General features: G+C 38.5%; 1 protein-coding gene across 5 annotated transcripts in view; it reads left to right on the top strand.

Annotated features, from left to right (window-relative positions):
• Positions 1-16,110, top strand: part of LOC122983853 (F-BAR and double SH3 domains protein 2-like) — a 77,527-nt gene that overhangs the window by 51,980 nt on the left and 9,437 nt on the right. For 3 of the 5 annotated variants that reach the window (XM_044354014.1, XM_044354015.1, XM_044354017.1), the window contains exons 9-15: positions 235-357; positions 1,519-1,614; positions 2,788-2,862; positions 7,499-7,615; positions 7,796-7,900; positions 14,242-14,331; positions 14,663-14,725. In XM_044354014.1, the coding sequence (XP_044209949.1) occupies positions 235-357; positions 1,519-1,614; positions 2,788-2,862; positions 7,499-7,615; positions 7,796-7,900; positions 14,242-14,331; positions 14,663-14,725 (669 nt within the window). The remainder of the gene's footprint in view (positions 1-234; positions 358-1,518; positions 1,615-2,787; positions 2,863-7,498; positions 7,616-7,795; positions 7,901-14,241; positions 14,332-14,662; positions 14,726-16,110) is intronic. The other 2 variants (XM_044354019.1, XM_044354018.1) reach the window with 1 other exon arrangement.

Here is a 16,110-nt window from a genome sequence, read left to right as displayed (position 1 = left end):
CATTGTAACACCTAGTTACAAAATAGTTGAGGTTGAATGTTTGCTGGCAGGTTGATGATTCGAAATAAGGCAAAGTGTAGAAGCATTTTTTTAGTAAGTGCCTTTATTCAGCTCTTTCTCTCTCCTGTCTGTGATTCCCTTGTACTTTCTACTAAAGATTATGGAAATACAAGGAATTAACCCATTCCTCACTGTAACCCCTCTGCCCCTGGTGCCCCTCTCTCTGTCCTCTAGGCCTTGGATGGCAGGATCTACGAGCACGTGAAAGACTACCTGGTAGCGCTGTGCCGTACTGAGCTAGAAGCTTCTCAAGCAACACACAACACCTTCCAGTTCCTATTGGACAAATCCACCAGGGTGAGTCAGATGTGGTGAGAGACACACACCTTCTGTGGTCTGTTAGTTAGAACTTGTAGACACAGTGTTTTTAGGGAATATCCATCAATCTTCTTGACACCATAGCATGATCAAGCTGCTTATTTTGCAAAAGCAATATGCATGTGTTCAGTGAAATGAATGGGATACCTTGACATTTTGAGTTCATTTGTTATTACTAGGCACTACCAGGCTATTTTTCTGACATTACATGGTAGAGGAATTGTGCCGAGGATTGGCATTTAGGAGCATTGTTAGCACTCAGCATTTCAACAAAAACAATTTCAAAATGATTAATGCTGGAATGCTAATAAGACATTTCTAAGAAAACCAAAAGACAAAGGCAGAAACACAGTGTGTTATGAACAATGCAGCACACAGTCAGTAAGACACGATTAAAACAACAGAACAAAAATGTTCACAAAGATAAAATGATAGATTTGCCTCCATATAGTCACACTGCAATTTGTTTTCATCAACAGTGTGTGCTCACTAGCTAGCAGATTTTGTCTCAGGCAAATATACTGTACTTCACTGGAGTTATATTAGCTTTAGTGTGTATTTTTTGTCTTAAAGGTGCCCTGTGGCGTTTTCTTGTCAACAAGCAAAAGTTGTTTATATTCAGTGTTTCTCACCAAAACGCATTGTGTATTCTTTAGGTGTAACAAATGTGTTGAGGGCATTTCCTCTGTCATAAATATGTGCAAAGCCAGTTGAATTGTTTACATTCATATTTACTTGCTAGCAGTCTTCTTCTTCCTTCTCTTTGCTACGTTTGTTTGTGCTTTACCATCACCAAATCTCAATTCAGCGGAATAATGTTAAACCGACGCATAAATTTTGTAATAATGGTAAAAAACTCCATCGAGTATCTTTTAAGGAACTTCTACTGTCCTGACCTGACATGGATGCCATTAATGTGATACCAGAAATCTTAAAACCAAATGAAACACTCACCGCTTGTAGGCTTGAAAGGTGGCTTTAAAAAGTTTGTAGTTTGCTCCTTCACAGGGGAACGGAGGCTGTGATCAGCTTGGATTCACAGAGGTTGCTGTGGATTCTGATATTGTCAAGTTTTCACAGCAGGAAACCTGCATACACTGCATGCGCAGGATTAACTGTCTTCTTCTGTCACTCCCTCAGATAATACAAGAGTTCAACCAGCAGTTGTTCATGCAGGAAAACCCAGTGTTTCATAAAGCACACGACTTCCAGTTCCAGCCCAGCGAGTGTGACACGGTGAGACACTGTATACATATTCGCGAACATATGCAGCATCGTGTTCTTGTGCTCAGAGTAGTTTGTTGTTGAACTTGTGTTGTTTGTATATGAACCTGTTTACACGGCATGCATACATACATGCTTGCACACACACACACACACACACACACACACGCAGGTCAATAGCCTCTTGTGTTGCCACATGTGGGCTTTTTCCTCCTCTTACTTTTTCTGTCCCCAATAATTTTCTATCTGTGTATTAATTCCTTTGCTCATCTCGAACTGTTGGATCACTGAAATGGAATTCACATACTTTTATTCCTATAATTTTGAGAGAATCCCATTAATACATCTTGGACTGAGAGGCTTGCCTCCTTCCTTGCTGGAAAACAGAGAGCCAAAGCTCTGATCATCCTTATTCCCTAGAGAGATCTTTGGTTCTTTTGTTTCCAGCCTTTGGAGATTTTGTTTTAGATTAACAATTGAGGACAAAGTCTTCTAGTTAACTAGAGCCCGGTGAGAGCATGGTAGAAGCATGAATCTACTCTGTGTTCTTATTTTAATAATTTTAACGCCAAATGTCGTGTGCCCACCAGGAACATCTCTTTGTAGCGCTGGCTTCTTTATCATTTACATGAGCTAGACTAGAAGTCTTTTCAAATCAAGTGGTTGTTGAATAGCAAAAATATTTTAAATTTATCAGAGTCTCTGTACAGCAGAGAGTCTCTAATACAGCAGTGGGAATCATGCTGTCTCACCCCTCTGGGGACTTGTTAAGTGCTGGCTAAAGAAGAAATGTCTCCCAGTGGACACTGACCCCTAATTCCTCTATGTGCAGCAGCTATCCTTTTCTCCTGTGTCTGAGTCATTTTGTGCTTTTTGTGTCTTAGCTTTCCAATTTCTCTCTGTACTCTCTTTCACTCTGTGTTCTATTAGTTTTTCTTAAACTCTAATCTCCTTCTTACTTTACATATACTGGTATTCTAACATTTCTCTGTAAAACGATATGCTATTCCTTCCCAGTGTCTTCCTAATCCTGTTTAACCTTTGCTAACACTTTTCCCTGAACTTTTTTCCATTAACCCCTCCTTGTATTTGTGTGTCTGTGTGCTTGCACTGCTGCTCCTTGGGCGCGTGGGCGTACGGGTGCCTCCCTTTGTGTATGTGTGTGTGTGCGCGTGCGTGTGCCAGACTCTGAGCTCGGTGCAGCAGTTGGTGGACATAGAGCCGTCGCCCGTCAGTGCCATGAGAATGACCCTGGCACAGGTAGTCTTAACTGTTGTTAGCATTCCCATCTTCATTCCTGACTCAAACCATGGATCATATACCTCATTCATGTGTGTCTATATCAATCTATCCTGGTGACATTTAATTGAATATGTACTGCAGGAAACTCATGTATTACCAGACATAACTTTGCTCAATCTTTTAATAATGCAGAATAATAATGCCTCAATCCTAACAGCTGAGGTTAATGATCGACTGGTAATACATGAGTCACAATGTTTGTATGCAAACTACAAAGCACCTTAACCTAACTTGGGATTTGGCTTATGCTGTTGCCCTACAAAAATAACTTTTTCCACTATTGGTAGCCACGATGCTATTTGTGTTTAGATGTAGTACCATGCATCTGGTACACTCCATGATCTTTGTGATGCATGCTCAGAAATAAATCAAACTAAGATAAATAGATTGCAAATTTTATAGAAAATTTATGAAAAATTCAGGGTTGTGAATTATTGTGCGCACCCTAATAAAACTTGATAAATGTCAGCGTCAACCATATTCATCTTTCACTACTATAAGTCTGCAACATGAGGCTCACACCTCTCAGCCTGACACTATCGTTACCTTACATAACTCAAAACAGGTTTCACAAGGAGAAGCCCACAAAACACTAATAACCAAATAACTTGCAGGTCACTGACTTGACAATATAATGTTAAGAAGAATAAACAATGTCACCCTGCCTAACTAGACTGCTTGAATTAGAAGTGCAAAGATGGGCAGTGTTCCCATTTCCACTGCCATGACTTAACCCTGATTGACTCCAGGCAGTCATAACACACTAAGTCAACTTGAATAACCTTTAAATCCTAACTATCCTTGCTGCCAAACAGCGTGAGCCTATCCCTCTTCCTAAACAGAAAGTGAAGTAGCGTAAACATATGCTAGCCAATTTCCACATGAAGACTTTATTTATACATTAGGGACTATGAGCATGTAAAATATCAGTGCACAGAAAGACTCAGAAGAAAGAACAAGGCTCAGCTTATATTAGGCAAGTTTGCACTTATATTGATGCAACAAAGGGTTATTTTATTGGGCATGAATATTTTCTTATTTAAAACACATCATTTTGCTCTACAGTTTATTTGTTTTCACAGTGGTTTGGCAGCAAGAGGATGTTGTTCATCTTGGCAAATAGTGGTCAAGATAGATTTTTCCTGTAAACTTAATCTTACTGTAAAAGCTATTGCAAAGAACTTGAGGCCCCCTTACCATGTCTGTTTGTCACAGTAAGCTGAACATGATATCTGCATGCTGAAGCTCAACCACCCAGGCGTGGCTACTATTACACCTATGACATCATGACCATGACTTTTATAAATAAATTCAAGGAAACATGACATACGTGTGTGTACGAATTACTAGTTTAGACTTTACTGTACATTTAGCTGTAATCTTGGGCGTAACTTGAACACGACTTTCTTTCATGCAACAACAGAGCAGTCAGACAAAAGTAAAGGACCTCAACAGTTTTACATGTTTCTCATTTGATATCCAATGATCATACACCCTTCATTTTCTAGTTTCTCTGTGAATAATGAAACATAAATACAGCCTTTCTTGATAGTGGGTTCAAGGCACTGTAACGCTGTCGTACTGTCATGTGTTGGTGAGCAATGCAGTCTCTGCACCAGATGACTCATCAGATGCCGTAACCTTGTTGCATCATCTGTTGAAATATCAGTACGCTATCATTGTCCTCCTGTAGTGAAATGAGTCAAACGTTTGCTGTGTGTGATTTTTATTTGTTCATTTGTAGTGTGTTATGGGTTCAAATTATGGTCATTCAATGCAGAATGACAGCCACTGCACTTCTTTTGTTTTTTTCTTTTTTTGTGTGTCTATGTCTTCTTTGATAGTTTGAAGTAGAGAAATACATGAAAGATGGAAAAGATGGCAAAAGATTTTCAACCAAATATTAAAATTGGAAATATGGTTGAATTTCATGTAGAAACATGTACTGATATTGTGAACACAATCTTCCAATAGTAAATTAAGTGTATTGTGACTGAGTGGCCCTGCCTTGTTCGAAACAACAAAACAAATACTGTCTGAATAAAAAGGATAATAATGTCTGCATCTCCCTAGAAGCAACCAAGAAGACAGAAAATACTGGCACGTTTGCTGGCACAAGTGTTGCACATTAGATAAAACTAAAACCAAATCAGGGCTATGTATTTGTCACATTCAGAAGGCACTGCTGTCTGTTTCACTGCAGGATGTGCAGACACCCTGGAGTCATTGGCTCGCATTGCTTTTAAAAACCTATTAAAAAAAGCTCACATAGAAATACTGCTGCCTTGACTAAACTGTGATACAGGTGCTGTTCAGTGAAGTATTGTATTAGTCAGGACAGCGGTACATCTCTGCAAGCAGTCGAGAGAGATCCTTTTTTTTTTAAACAAGGGGAACCAGTGTGTGAAACGATGCAAACCTGCATAAGAACTGTTGTTTCTGTGACAAATGCCTTAGTAAACATAAAAAAAGAGAAAGTGTTTGTAGTGAAGGATGAGAACACTTTACTACAGCATGTACCCTCCATTTCACACAGATAACTACTACTACTTGGACAGTTCAATGTTACCCCCTCATCCATGTGGTTTCATAATAACACAGTTGTTCTACACACTATTCTAAATGACTGTTATGGTTGTTATTGAACCATGATCATACCATACTGGGTTCACTGCTCTGCACTTCACGTTTCCCTTAGCTGACAGGCTGACTTGCCATAATTTTGCCTGTAATCACATTATAGAAGTTACTAATGGTTTATCATTGTGACCTTGCTTTAATAAATGCGCATTTCACATTGGTACATTAACACTTTTAGAATGTAATGACTGTAATATAGATTATTAGTGTTAAAGGTCCCCATTACATGGTGATGAATAAGAATAAAAAGTGAATTATGCTGTACTGTACTGCACCGTCACTTAATGTCCTGTATGAGCTCACACTTAACCAGCCTATCAGCTGTTTCATACAGACCAGCAGAATGTTTCAAGGTGCTCCCTAACTTTATTTAGAGGCTTACCAGCATGCATTTAGGAGTAGAGCTGTAACAATTAGTTGATAAATTGATTAGTTAATCGACAGAAAACTAATCTGAAACAATTTAGATTATCAGTTTATCGTTACAGTCAATTTTCAAGCATGTCTTACGATTGTAGTGTCTGATGCTTCAGAGACCAAGCGATTAATCAATTAATAAAGAAAATAATCCGCAGATTAATTGACAATGAAAATAATCGTAAGTTGCAGCTTCATTTAGCAGTAAACATAAAGATAATTTACCTAATGTGGAAAACAAACAACATCACAGAAAGTCACTTAAAGGTCACGTACAAGGTAAAGATTTTACATGCCAGCGTTCACATTTTCCCTACAACAGTGGTAGGCAACCTGAAAGAAACTCTGTTTGCTCAATTATACCAATAATTTTTAGCAAACTATCAAGTCACAGATTAGCTTAGCTCTCTCCATGACATGTCAGTTTTGGAGCCACTGTTCAAATCTCGTTTTCTGCCTCCCTGCCTTAACTCCCTGCGAAGCTCCCTGGGCTGAATGTAATTAAGCCGTAAATCACATGTGTAATACTCTTCGTTTCACACCTATACTTAGCCAGATTTATGCCCTCTTGTTACTGAAGCAGCGCATAATTAATAGATATGATGTGCATGGAAACTCGCAATTAAAATACCGTGTACTTTAGTCTGGCTAACACACTTTCATTATCAGATTATGGGAATCCCAGACTCAGGTCTGTGAACACATCAGTGACATTGAATGGATTTACATCCTGAGGCTTAGCGAGTTTCTTTTTTTGGTTGTATTTTTGTTTGTCTCTAGCCAGAATAGATGTCATACTTTACATTTTGCTCATTTTTGAAGCAAATATGTAAAACACATGCTAAGATGCCATATAATTTGGATTATTGGCATGGAAATGAGCCTTTTGTTTTTGTGTTTATTCCTGGCAGTCAGAAAATTAGCAAATTAAACCAGTGCCTTTTTTTGTCCTAATAACACACATCTCATGTCAGAATCAAAAGCATGCTGATTCTGTGGTTGGTAAGACGTGGAGTAATGAAAAATTGTGTAAAATTAGAACTTAGAGAGACTGATTTCCTGTAACACGATAGTCTCTGAAGAAAAAATGCCACATGTTTATAATTGATGTTGAATGTTTAATTGGAAAGCCATGCAGATTCTTTGACAGGCTCACATATGTGCTTTTGTATGTAAAGAAAAAAAAAATCACTCACATTGCCACGGACCTCCTGCTCTCTCACATGTGGTTTTAATAGCAGAAATTTCATTCCAAGAGAATAACGATACAGCTTTGCAACACACACACGCTGTATTAATTATGTGAGAAGGAAACATTCATTCTCTCACACTTTCTTTTGCTTAATTAACAGCTTCTGCATATAACACACCTTGTACCATTATCGCTGACAGTGTACTTACGTGTGCACTTGTGTATGTGTGTGTTTGTCTGCCATGGCGGTGTGTGTGTGTGTGTGTGGGGCTGGGTATAAATGTGTGTTTACCCATGCCTGCGTGGTTGTGTGTGTGTATATGTATGCTTGTTTGTCTATATTAGAGTCGTCAACTTGAGTCGGAGACGGGGACGACGGAGGAGCACAGTTTGAACAAGGAGGCCAGGAAATGGGCAACCAGAGTGGCCAGAGAACACAAGAATATCATTCATTACAAGAGAGTAAGATGGACACACATACTCAAATACATCTACCTGCTTACATGTTTACAATTTCACATTATTAGCTTTACAATGATACTTGTTATAGGAAGACAATATGTGAATACGTGTATATGTTTTTATTTTTAAGACATATACAATTTCTAGTTGACCTCGTGTTTGTGTGTGTGTTTCGGTCAGTCTCTGGAGGAGTGTGAGAGCCATGGCTTGCCCCCCACAGAGCAGGGCAGAGCAGATCTGGAGATGAAGATAGAAGACACCAAAGAAAACATACGCAAAGCTGAGGTTTGTGACTTCCCCCCCCCCCTTTTTTCTGTTCAGACCAACATTAGAACTGTGTGAAAGAACACAGCCCCGTCATTCATTTCAATGAGACTACTGCATTGGTGCTGTGGGAATAACAACACAGAGGGGTCTGACAAAAAAAAAACAAACAGGTTCATACAGCAAAAAAGGTGAACTTGACTCAACTTTTACAGCAGATGCAATTGTCGATTGCAGCGGATAATCAAATAGAGACAATCACACATATTGCGGTACATTACTAAATGTAAATGGGGTAAGTCTATTGTTTACCCGATTGTCCCAAAGGAAGGTAAAAGGAATGTTGCTATCGAAATCCTTCCTCATAGTATTATGAGTTGCTGTACAGTGTGCCGTATAGTGTTTTTGTGCTTGATAAGTCTCTGCTGCTCAAACCGGCCTCTTGGATTGCACTTATTATTTTTTTACTGGTATCTGAAAATACACACCAACTCCAACATAGCACCTTTGTCTTTATTTTGAGCACCTGGTCCGCTCTGTGGTAGACCTGTCTAGGGCCTAATCTGCCTCTCACCCAGTGCATGCTTGGATAAGCTCCATCCCTAAAGACCCTACACAGGAACAGATGGATGCATGTTTCCTCTCTCCTTTTGTTACTGCTTTTTCTGATCCAAGTTTACAAGTAGTTCTTTAAGATACAGTACAGTATGTGAGTTGTGCACACTTCACTTTTGTCCTGTCTGTGTAAAGTCAGCTCAATTTAAAAAGATGAACTATTCAACACCCCTTCAGTATAGAGCTGCAGTGATTCGTCAATAGAAAATTAAACAGCAACTATTTTGATAATCGATTCATTGTTTAAGTCATTTTTCAAACAAGAGTCCCAAACATTCTCTGCTTCCAAATTCTCAAATTTTAGGATTTGCTGCATTCATGTGTCATATATGACAGTAAACCAAATATCTCTGGATTTTGGACTATTGGTCTGACGTGTTATACATCTCCTTGAGCTGTGGGAAATAAACAACACACATTTTCCCCTATTTTCTGACAACTCATAGACTAAACAAAAAAATAATCTGCAGGTTAATCGATAATGAAAATAATCATTGGATGTAACCCTACTTCATTAAACACAATCAAATAGTTAGTGCGGAGTGGCCAGTCACTGCGAACAGAATTGTGTTTTCACAGCTCCAGAAGTTCTCAATGTTGAACACTGTCTTAGACTCACTTCCTGATGTAACATCAATACAACATTAGCCCTCCAAGCAAGCCCACTGCTACACTGACAACATGAAATTTAGCCCATCATATTTCCTCTACCCGGTGTTTGGGCTGACTGACTAATTATTTGGTAAATATTATGAATGCAAACGGAGCCAGTTGGTGTTCAGTCTGCTCATCAGCAAGACTGACGTAGCAGGGTGGAATTAACTAACAGGGCCCCAGGATTTATCAAGTTATTCAACCGTTCTTATTCACCAAGCCCAGGAATCCCTTGCCGTACACTGATTTATTGCATTCTGTTCACTCTTAGAGGCTTTTGCAGTGTTATGTCTGCGCACACAATACACAAGTGTGACAGCAGTACAGCTATTAAAATCCGAGTTATCAAATGTCATACTATCTGTTTTTCGTGGATTTCCGACTTTTTTGGCTCTCTCTCCCACTCCCCTGTCTTTCCTTCTTCCCCTGCTTCTTTCTTTACATCCTCTTTCCAGGCTCCCTCTCTCTCCCTCTCGGCCTTTCCACTCGCAGAGATATCTATCATTTATGTATTGATTCTGGCAGATTCAACCTGTCACACTATAAATGAGATCACTACATCATCTTTACCCTCCTCTGTTCCCTGTTATAAGCATCTGTTTTTGTGTTGTCTTTTAGTTTTCCAAATCTATGCTTTTTCTGTTTCAACGTATTTTATTCTTTCACTCTGCTGAACTCATTCTCTACCTCTACTGTAATATCTGTCTTTGCCTCCTTAGTACCTCTCAGGCTTTCATATATGTGGCACCTTTCGCTGTCAGGTTTGATTAAAGAAAAATCATTTAACTCCTGATGTTAGTCTCTGTGTAAACACTATTTTCCTATATTTACTTTTTTCATCCTCTTAAGTATTTTTACATGTTTGTGTTAAGTGTATCTAATGTAATTTTACCGCCTTAAATGAAAGATATACTAGCTTTTGGTAGTTATTTCATTCCTCCTTACACTAAAAGAATACACCATCAGTCATGTATGATCTCACTTTCTACAAATACTTAAAGAAAGTGAGTCTTTTCAGAGCAAAGTGCAAGCATGTGACCACTTCACTGTTTTCCTACCAAACCCTCTCTCTCACTCTCACCCTCCCTTTTTTAGTGCTTTTTGCTCACACTGTCTCTCTGCTATTCTTTGATTCTTCAGGCCAGCATTACCTTGAGTAAGATGATGAATATTTTATGAGCTCATTTGGTACAAATGGCTTCATCACAGAGCTCTTATCACAGGATATACAGGGAGTGAAAGCAACACAAAATACATTATCCAGGTTTGATTACAGCATTATCAGGATAGTGATGGTTTCATTCTTTCCTTTTACACAAAGTCCCATCCTCCCAAAACGAGCCTCTTGTAGTTCCCATTTCAAGACCTTGTCAGCAAGGAAATGAAGCCTGGCTATATTTAGGATGGAGAAATAATAGGGGAGACAACATACAGTATATACAATGAATGTCAATTTATGGATCAGAAAGTTTTGATTTGCTGCATAATTATCCAACTTTTTCTTTGGTAAAAAAAAGAAACAGAAGCAGTGAAAACATGATAATATTTTTAACAGCTGTGTAGAATTGCGTGAACACATTTTTGCTTATTATTTCTGCTGATTTTCTACACGCAAATGTCTCCAGTAGTGACAAGAGAAACAAATTAAATACCTGTGTACTTTGCTTCCAAATATTTGTGTTCCAAGTATTTTTGTGATGTTCGATCGATGACAAATGTGCGGTGAATCTAAGGTAAGATTTCAGATATATGTAGACACGGTGAGGCAGTACACTTGATGATGAAAAAAGAAATTCAAGTACACTCTTTTACTCTGCTCCATCAACTTAGTGCTCATTGGTGTGTCAAAAATAAAGCTGTTTGTCAGAAATGCCAGCTTAAGCACTGAGGGCTGTTGCCAGCTATTGAAAAAGATTGATAGCATAGTTGGCCTCCCAACCTTTCCTCATTTACTGATTTTTCATAAAATGCCTACTTTGCTTGTCACAACATCCTAAACGCTTCGACAGGCAAACTGAATTCCAAAAATCGATGTTTAGAGTTGATGCACTGCCTGAGCTGAAGATCGGAAACACCATCTGTTATTTTATGTCATGCTACAGGGCATCTGTTAGAAGCTTTACGTTTTTAGTTCTTAGATACAATTTTATCTAGCCTAACTTCTTTTTTTTCATTTTCACATACAGTACATTGTGATAATGTGTCAGTGGGTTTCCTCTCTTGCCACACAACCTTCAATCTGCATATTTTTATATATATATTATATATAGTTAGTAGAGTTAAGTCCAAAATACCCAGCCCACACCGGAAGTTCAGATGTCTCTCCTGTCCTACTAAATTTGTTGCTTTGTTGGCACAGATTAATACAAATGAGCCACAAAACTAGAAGCAATAAAACAGCATAGATAGTGTAGTATGTAATGCCTTTGAATCTGTAGCCAGTTAGCAGTATACACCATAATGTTCAGAAGGATACTATTTCTTTCTCTTCTGTTTGAATGAAATCAATAAACCCTGACTCAGAGAAAGAGTAGAGTTATGTACAGTATTCTGTTCTGTCTACAGATTGTTGATGTTTGGATTTTATGGCCTTTGCCTGAAACTGGAGACTGTGTGTGTCTTTCTATGAAAAGACTTGAATACTACCTTTCCAAAATTACACAGCAGTGATACACAAGATTAAATGTATTATTTATCCAAACTATCACAGAAATATTGTTTTGATTGAAACTAAACCAAACATGTTATCTTGAGAAAGAAGAAGTTCTAACTCAACTAGGTGATTTTTGTCGCAGAGAGGTGTTTTATATTTTTGAGGGTACGTGGCACTCTTTGTTGCATTTTCTACAGATGTCCTACAGATTCATGTACAAATGTAAGAGCATGACAATCAGTGACTGTCTAGAATTAATTCAGATTAGTGCAAAATAACCCCCAAACTACATATGTCCTCCTCACAGACAAACCCTCACATCAAAGCTCTTTACCTGGTGGCAAAAGCAAAGAGACCTCCCTCTCCCTCTCTCTTGTATATACAGTATCTTGCATATATATTTATCTTTTTCTCTTTTGTACACATACTTTTAAATACAGCAGAAATCCCACCTGAAATTCCCTATATTGATATTAGATGGTTATTGCGATCTTTGCTGTTTTCCTTTTGCTGTAGAAGTTTTTAGAGGATGATAGAGTGAAAACATTTGAGTCAGGAGGCTCCACACTAATAAGCTGTTGAAGGCTGTTCTCAAACAGGCTCCACCAGACAATCTGGCCTCATTAACATGTTGCAGTAAAAACCCCTCAGACAGGAGATGAAGCATTCCAGAAAATAAAACTAAGAAGGATTGGAAGATTGATTAGAATCTGGACAAAATTGTATCTGCTTTGCCAAATTATTAAAACCTGCCTCTTTGATCCCACTCGTCCTCTTTATGTTTGACTCTGCAATACCTCACATACTGTATGTAGTTTCTTATTTTCAATTTCACATTGTTCTCTCTTATAAGTCTCATATACTGTATATCTTATGGCTTTTCTGAACAAGTTCAGCTGTCATTTTAAATCTGCTTTAGTCTTTTATGAAAAGTTCTTCTCATAATTCTAAATGATTAATAATTAGTTATAGCCAGACATTCTGTGTATCTGCCTGCCTGTCCACCTTTCTTTCTGTTTTACTGATTTTCCAGTCAAACTATCTGTCTTTCCAAGAGTTAGCTGTACTCACACCAGTGGCTACTTATCCCATTGACTTTATCTGAAGAATGCACTGCTAGACATCCTTGAAAGCACAATATTTCAATATTTCAACTTGTCTCCTCTTTAGTCCAGTATGTTTCAGCTCCAACAACAACAGCGGGAGCCCTGGCTTGTGCTTCTCTCTAGCATTTGTTTGGTGCTGCTAACGGAAAAGGGAAAAAAAAAAACTAAACAACTAAGGCACTTAAGGGGCTCAGGTCTTTATTGATCAAAGCTGGGGAGTCTGTCTTGAGGTGTCTGTCTGTCTGGCTGCACATCTCTGTGGGAGAGAAGTATCAGCTATCAATCTGCTCTGTCAGCATGAGAAAGGAAGGGAAAGGAGCGGGTAACAAAAGAGGAAATTGATGAAAACGGAGAGGCAAGAATAAAATAGAAAGGATTAGAGATGAAAGAAAGTTGAGGAGGCGAGACCGATTGATTGTAAATCTCAGGGGTTTCCCTGCTGTTGGTTGTAGCCTCATCATATCGTCTCGTTAGTAAAGAACACAGCACATGTCCAGTGTTCACAGTGCTCACAGCTCATTACACGAAAGTACAGCAAGTTTTTAAAAAAAGTCACAACAAAAGAACAGTTTGGAGTGAACCGAAAAACTTAATGTGTTGATGGTGATGTTTAAATTTTAAATGGTTGTTTATTAGAGATTAATATTGTGTGAATTGAGAGAGATGTATCATGACCAGAGTCAGTTGTGTGTGTGCTCCACAACTCACTTGAGGTCCTTCTCCCTGCATCAGTTCTAAACCCATTATAAATGAGAAATGACTCCCACCTTGCTGTTTATAGAGATGTTTGCCAGTTGTGTATTACATTGATATTGCCTTGTGTTTGTTTTGTTTCTGCATTATAGCCCAAAAAATAACATAGTTTGTCTTTTCTTTTCCATCACTGGGAAAGAGGTTGCCACAACTCAAATAATGGAAAGCAGAGACTTTCGGTTACAACCTTACCTTACAACCTGGAGACCAAAATGACTGCAGCCAGTGTAATCCCAGTAATCAGGCTGGTTAATAGCTGCTGGCACTCTTAACCCACAGTGAGACATTTTAGGCTTTCACTTTTGATTGAATTTTTTTTTTTTTTTTTTTTACAACCTCTTACCCTGATAGTTTTGGCCATTGTTCCTATCAGTCATAATAACATTTTACTCACAAGGTTGATTGTAGTCCCTAATTTGGTCAATCAAACAGGTTTTAAAAGTCCACATTTTAAATAAAATAATCCAAGTAGAAAAAAAAACCTTGTAATGTTCCTTTTAAGACTAGTACAAAAACTAATGTGTGTATGCCAGTAATATAGTTGGTTTTCCTAACATTACTAAACTTTTCTTTCTCCAAAGACGATAAAGTTGAAAGCCGAGGCTCGGTTGGACCTTCTGCGGCAAGTGGGGGTTGCTGTGGATACCTGGCTGAAGAGCGCCATGAACCAGGTATGTTTTGTCTGTGAGTGCTGGAGAATGTGTGTACCTGTATTATAAATATATATATATATGTATGTGTTTGTGTGTGTAAGCCTCTCTTTCTCTCTGCATGACTTATTTCATGCCAGCAAGTGTGAAGCAGTGTGTGATACACGTTTCTGAATGCATTCATACACGCATCTTTTGGAGTGTATGTGTGTGTGTGTGTGTTTATTCATATGCTACCATGCATGAATGCCAGTTTTTACTGTACTGTATACTGCAGTATGTGTGTGTGTGTGTGAGTGTGCTTGTTTGTAATATGTGTATAAACCCCCCACTCTCTCTGTGCATGCTGTAGGTGATGGAGGAGCTAGAGAATGAACGTTGGGCCAGCTACACTTCCCACGATCCCTCACTGTCGGTGAGATACCTCCCCTCACTATGCCTGCGTTGCTGCTTTTCTGCCAAGCCATCAGTACTTGTCTTGTTTTCCCCAAAACAGAAAGTTTATTAATGAAATTTGAAAACATAGAGTGGGAGGAATTAATAAACAGCTATCTTGCAAACATAATTTAAATCATAATGTTACTTTCTCCAATTCTTAAGACTAATGCCAAAGCATAAATGCATACAGTACATGCATAAATTATGTTTGTCAGCAATTTTCAGAGTTAAAGCAGTTTTTGACTTGGCTGGAAAGTGCAAATCTGACACCTGCAGGCCAGAAGTAGGACATTTATTACCGAAGAACATAAATCATGCTTGAGTTGTGTTGTATGCATGGTGGCCTGTTTTACTCACTTCAAATGAAAACCACCAGACCACTGACAGTGTCACTGTATGTTAGTCATATGACTGCTATTTGTTTTTCACCACAGTTTTTTTTTCCTTTGGCACCAAACAATCACTCTCCATTCAGTTCATCACATTCAAAAAATGTAATTTTAAGTTCTTGAAATTATAGACTTTTCATTTTTTACGACTTTATTATAAAACCACCCAGCCAGAATAGTTCTCCTGACAAATCACTTCCTGAATGATGTAAATTGCAAGATAATTGACCTGGAGCCCTGCTGCCTAATCGTCTGTCACGCCAGTTACAGCCTCTTAAAACGCCCCACTTCCCCCACTGGAATACTGATGTAGTCCTCGTGCAAGTTTTTATTTCATGACCCCCAGCTTTAATCGCAAGCTAGACTGAGTACAGATCTGAAGCCTGAAGGGATCTTCTTTATCATCTCATCATGTTTGTGAGTGTGTGTGCATGTACTGTATGCATGTCAGGGGGAGAGAGTTGAGACCAGGTAATTCCACATCCCCCTTTCTGTCTGAAAGTGGTAGATGCCTAATTTTTCTTACCTTGTATACTGTAAAACAGTATTCCACCTTAAATTAAATTAAAAGTGACTGCTTATCCCACATGGGGGAGCGCTAGATCGATAACTTTTGATTGAATATTTAAATAACAAGTTTACTATTTTTGTTAAAATTTGATTTAACTCACATCAGCCAGCCTAATTATGCATAATTAATAATTCTGCCTTAAATGCTGTCTCCTTGTGTGTGAGAGTGTGCAAAAAGGTAAATGACAGGATATGTAGGACCTACTTGAGTTATGGATATTTATGTACATTTTTTTTGTGAGCGTTTCTTATTCTATTGGGTACACAGGGAGGAGAGTGTACATCCATGACTAGGAGTGCAATCCCACACAGGACTTTGTCGGGAGATGTGTGTGTTTGTCTGTCAACAGGACTAAACAGAGTCAGTCCACTCCATTGGAATCACTTGTCATTCTGCTCACAT

Source organism: Thunnus albacares, chromosome 6, assembly GCF_914725855.1.
Source record: "Thunnus albacares chromosome 6, fThuAlb1.1, whole genome shotgun sequence".
Lineage (NCBI taxonomy): Eukaryota > Metazoa > Chordata > Actinopteri > Scombriformes > Scombridae > Thunnus > Thunnus albacares.
This window is presented reverse-complemented; position numbering and strand designations above follow the sequence as displayed.